Here is a 4,123-nt window from a genome sequence, read left to right as displayed (position 1 = left end):
GACAGATTGGATTATGGTTTGTTTCTTTTTACCTTTATCAATTCATTCAGTTAGCATACTGAATGTGCCTATTATGTGCCTACTATGTACCAGGTAATGAAAAGAGCTAGTGAGGCAGACTTAGACCATGGCATCCAAATAAAGTCAGCTCAAAGAATGACTTTAAAAAAAGTAGAGCCAGTTTGTTTGGGTGCCTCTCCCATCCTCTTACTGTCTTCTTTTCTTGAGGGCTCCCTTTGAGGTTTCTGCCATGGCCATCCTTATCTACCCCCTCCCATTCAGTAGATGCTTATTCTTAGGAGGACTTCAGTCATTAATTCACACTATGGTGCAAATGACTACAGATCTCTCAAAGAATGGATCTCAAATGTCCCCTCCTGTGAAGGTGACTGCCTACTGAAAGTCTGTTCCTAGCATAGAAAGCAAGAGTGTTCAAGGCAGAAGAGCCCAAAGAAATCATTCAGTCTGAGCCCTCTCAGTTCACAGGGGGAAATCAGGCCAGGCAGATGTGACCCTGGTCTCAGAAGGATGATCCAACCAAGGACTTCCAGCAGTTATGTGGCCAGGCTGGGTGGAGAGCAGAAAATGGCTCTTGCAGACTCCATGGTCACTGCTCTATACCATCTATGTGCTGAGGATGCTTTGATTAGGTTGTGCAGGGTGCCCTAGGGAGATACTGATGCAGAACAAGAAGTGCCTCTGGCTTTCAAGAAGCCTACAGCCTGACAGGGAACATGAGCAAATATGTAAGGCCAAAAGCTCTTTGGCCTGGACTTCCCTGGTGGTGCAGTGGCTAAGAATCCACCTGCCAATGCCGGGGACGCAGGTTCAAGCCCTGGTCCGGGAAGATCCCACAGGCCGTGGAGCAACTAAGCCCGTGCACCACAAGTACGGAGCCTGCGATCTAGAACCCGCGAGCCACTACTACTGAAGACCGTTCGTCTAGAGCCCGTGCTCTGCAACAAGAGAAGCCACCGCAGTGAGAAGCCCGCGCACCGCAACAAAGAGTAGCCCCACTCGCCGCAACTAGAGAAAGCCCACGTGCAGCAACGAAGCCCCAAGGCAGCCAAAAAATAAATAATAAAAATAAAATAAATAAATTTTTAAAAAAAAGCTCTTTGGCCCCACTGATTTGAAATGCTGCCTTCACTGTGACCAAATTCTCCAATATGCACAAGACTGTTCTAAACTCTGTTCTGTTCTACCACTGTCTTTTCCTGCACCAGCACCATGATGTTTTAAAGACCATAGCTTTATAAAATATCTTGATGTATTGTAGAAGTCGTCCTCTTCTTTTTCAAGAATGTCTTGGCTGTTCTTGTACAATTACTGTTTCTGATGAACTTTTTTTTTGCGGTACGTGGGCCTCTCACTGTTGTGCCTCTCCCGTTGCGGAGCACAGGCTCCAGACGCGCAGGCTCAGAGGCCATAGCTCACGGGCCCAGCCGCTCCGCGGCATGTGGGATCTTCCTGGACCGGGGCACGAACCCTCGTCCCCTGCATCGGCAGGCGGACTCTCAACCACTGCGCCACCAGGGAAGCCCCAGATGAACTTTTGAATTAGCTTTTGAGTAGCATAGATATTGAATCTTCCTCAGCACTCTTTATTAAAAAAATTAATTTATTTATTTATTTTTGGCTGCGTTGGGTCTTTGTTGCTGCGTGCGGTCTTTCTCTAGTTGAGGCGAGCGGGGGCTACTCTTCGTTGTGGTGCACGGGCTTCTCACTGGGTGGCTTCTCTTGTTGCAGAGCATGGGCTCTAGGCACGTGGACTTCAGTAGTTGTGGCATGCGGACTGAGTAGTTGTGGCATGCGGGCTTAGTTGCTCTGCAGCATGTGGGATCTTCCCGGACCAGGGCTCAAACCCGTGTCCCCTGCATTGGCAGGCGGATTCTTAACCGCTGCACCACCAGAGAAGTCCCAGCACTCTTGTTTATGCCAGGCCCTGGGTGTTCTGAGGAGCCAGGCACTCAGTTGCTCCCCTTGGGAGCTCACAGACTAGCTGGGAAGTGTAACCAAACAAGAAGTGTAAAGCAACAACAGGAATCTCACACTACGGGTAACAAAAGCCAAAAGAGTGAGGAGTCCACACAGATGTAAGTGCTGTGAGTTCCATTGTTCCTCTGGCTAGGGAAGTCATGGGAAGCTCAACAGGGGAGATGACATACTGGACTTTGATGAATGTGCAGGAGCAGAAGTTCAATAGGTATAAAAGAGAAGAAACGCTTTGAGTTGAGGAAGTCAGAGAACGCTTCTTGGAGAGGGAGACATTTTATTTGAGACGTTAAGAGTTTGCCTGATCCAGAAGATGGGATGAAGGGAGGGATTGCCCTGAGCTGGGAAAGTCACAAGACGGATCTTTGAAGACATTTCACCTGGGTTTTGAGTTGGAGGATGCTGGAAGAGGCAATTAAATAAAAATGATTTTATTAGAAAAGCAAAACAAAGAGATGACATTTGACCTGGGCTTCCCGGGATGAGTGGGCAATTCACCAGATCGGAGAGGAGAGTCACCGTCGAGCTGAGGTAGTCACAGAAAAGGCTTCCCAGAGCAAATAAAAAACCTCCTGGCTTCCTGCCCACTCTCCAAGATCCAATATCCAGGAGCTAAGCGTCCCACCGCGTAGACGCTCGGGATTCTGAGCTAGCGGGCCTGCAGTTCCGATTTCCCAGCGTAGGGTAGCGGCGGAGTCGTCTCAGTATGACTGAGGATCACGTTTGCGGAGCCGGCTAGCAGGGTTGAATGCTTTATGTCAGAATCGACCAATGGGATGGTGGCACCCAGTTGCCAGGGCTACGGAGGGGGGCCCAGCGGAGGAGGGGCCTGAGCGCCAGGGGCGGGGTCTGGGCGGGGCTTATATAAGTGAGCGCCGGGCGAAAGGCGGGGCGTGGGGGTTGGTGGCTGCTGGGCGGGCAGGCAGCAGGCCGCGGGGCCCAAGCCGGGGGAAGAAGCTAGCGAGCGGAGGCGCGGAGGAGCCGTTTCACTCGCTGGGGGGACCTATGGGCCGAAGCCGTGTAAATGCGTTTTAAGGCGAGTGCCGGGGAGAGGCTCGGGGAGCCTCGGGAGTGAGCGCTCTCGGCTCCAGTGCTGACCTGCTCCCTGGCCCCTCTTGTCTCCTCTCAGCAGGGGCCTCGGCTCCGCAACTGCCACTCCTCCTCGGGGTGCTGCACAAGTTTCGAGGTCACCGGCGACCCCCCCCTAGCAGCGCGCCTGACTCTGGCCCCGGCGAAGGAGCACGGGGCTTGGTAAGGGGGTTTGTGGGGGGGGGGACCTCGGCCCTGCATTCAGGAGGGCTCACCCGGACAGAACCTCAGCCTTCAGTTCTTGCCCGGGAGCCCGCGGCCATCATCCACCATGTGGAGCCCCCACGCACGCTTACCATCCTAGCACGTCAGGACCAGCCCGGCCTCTCTTTACAAACGGTGAAACTGAGGCCCCGAGAGGGGACGGGGCGTACCCAGGGTCACGCAGCAGAGAGCCGACTCGAACCTCAGCTCTCAGGCTGAGACTCCTTGGTGGGACCACCTGCAGCCACTTTAGGTGGGCGTGGTCAGGATGGGGGGTCACCTGGAAACTTCCCCACTTGGCTTTCCTGCTCCTTCTCTCTCATTCTTTTGCTTTAAACCAAAACCCTAATTTCAGAACTGGAAAGGGTCTCCAAAACAATGCATCCATTTTACAGATGGGGAAACTGAGGCTCGGAGAGGCAGTGACATCTAGGCAGATAATGCCTTGTCCCAGTCCAGGATTCCTGATCGTCTCCACTCCTCCCAGTGAACCTAAGCTCCCCAGGCTTGTGCTGGGGGCAGGGTGTGACAGGAGTGGGCGCCCTGGCCTGGGGAGGTGAGGGGTACAGCTGACGCCAGCCCCCCAGCGACCCCCTCACTCTCCTCCAGCAGTGTGTTGCATACTTTCTAAGGCGCCGGAGGCAGCGGCAGCTCCATCCAGCCCATCGGCTCCTCCTCGGCATGGCTGGCTGCCTGAGTGAAGCGGACTTCGTGATGGTGGAGGAGGGCTTCAGCACCCGAGACCTGCTGGAGCAGCTCACTCTGGGGGCCTCACAGGCCACCACGGTGAGGGCCTGGGAGTGGGGATGGGTCTTCTGTTCTCCCAGCAGGCTCA

The 4,123-nt window shown here is 54.0% G+C and overlaps 1 protein-coding gene across 1 annotated transcript; it reads left to right on the top strand.

Moving 5' to 3' along the window:
- Nucleotides 1-2,881: 2,881 nt before the first annotated feature.
- AZIN2 (antizyme inhibitor 2) lies at nt 2,882-4,075 on the top strand (the record flags this gene model as incomplete). Its single annotated transcript, NM_001293796.1, is given in 3 exon segments — nt 2,882-3,031; nt 3,125-3,246; nt 3,898-4,075. A coding segment is annotated over 1 exon segment (106 nt), but the record flags the coding sequence as incomplete, so codon positions are not given.
- Nucleotides 4,076-4,123: the final 48 nt, after the last annotated feature.

Source organism: Physeter macrocephalus, unplaced genomic scaffold (assembly GCF_002837175.3).
Source record: "Physeter macrocephalus isolate SW-GA unplaced genomic scaffold, ASM283717v5 random_1205, whole genome shotgun sequence".
In the NCBI taxonomy this organism is placed as follows: Eukaryota; Metazoa; Chordata; class Mammalia; order Artiodactyla; family Physeteridae; genus Physeter; species Physeter macrocephalus.
This window is presented reverse-complemented; position numbering and strand designations above follow the sequence as displayed.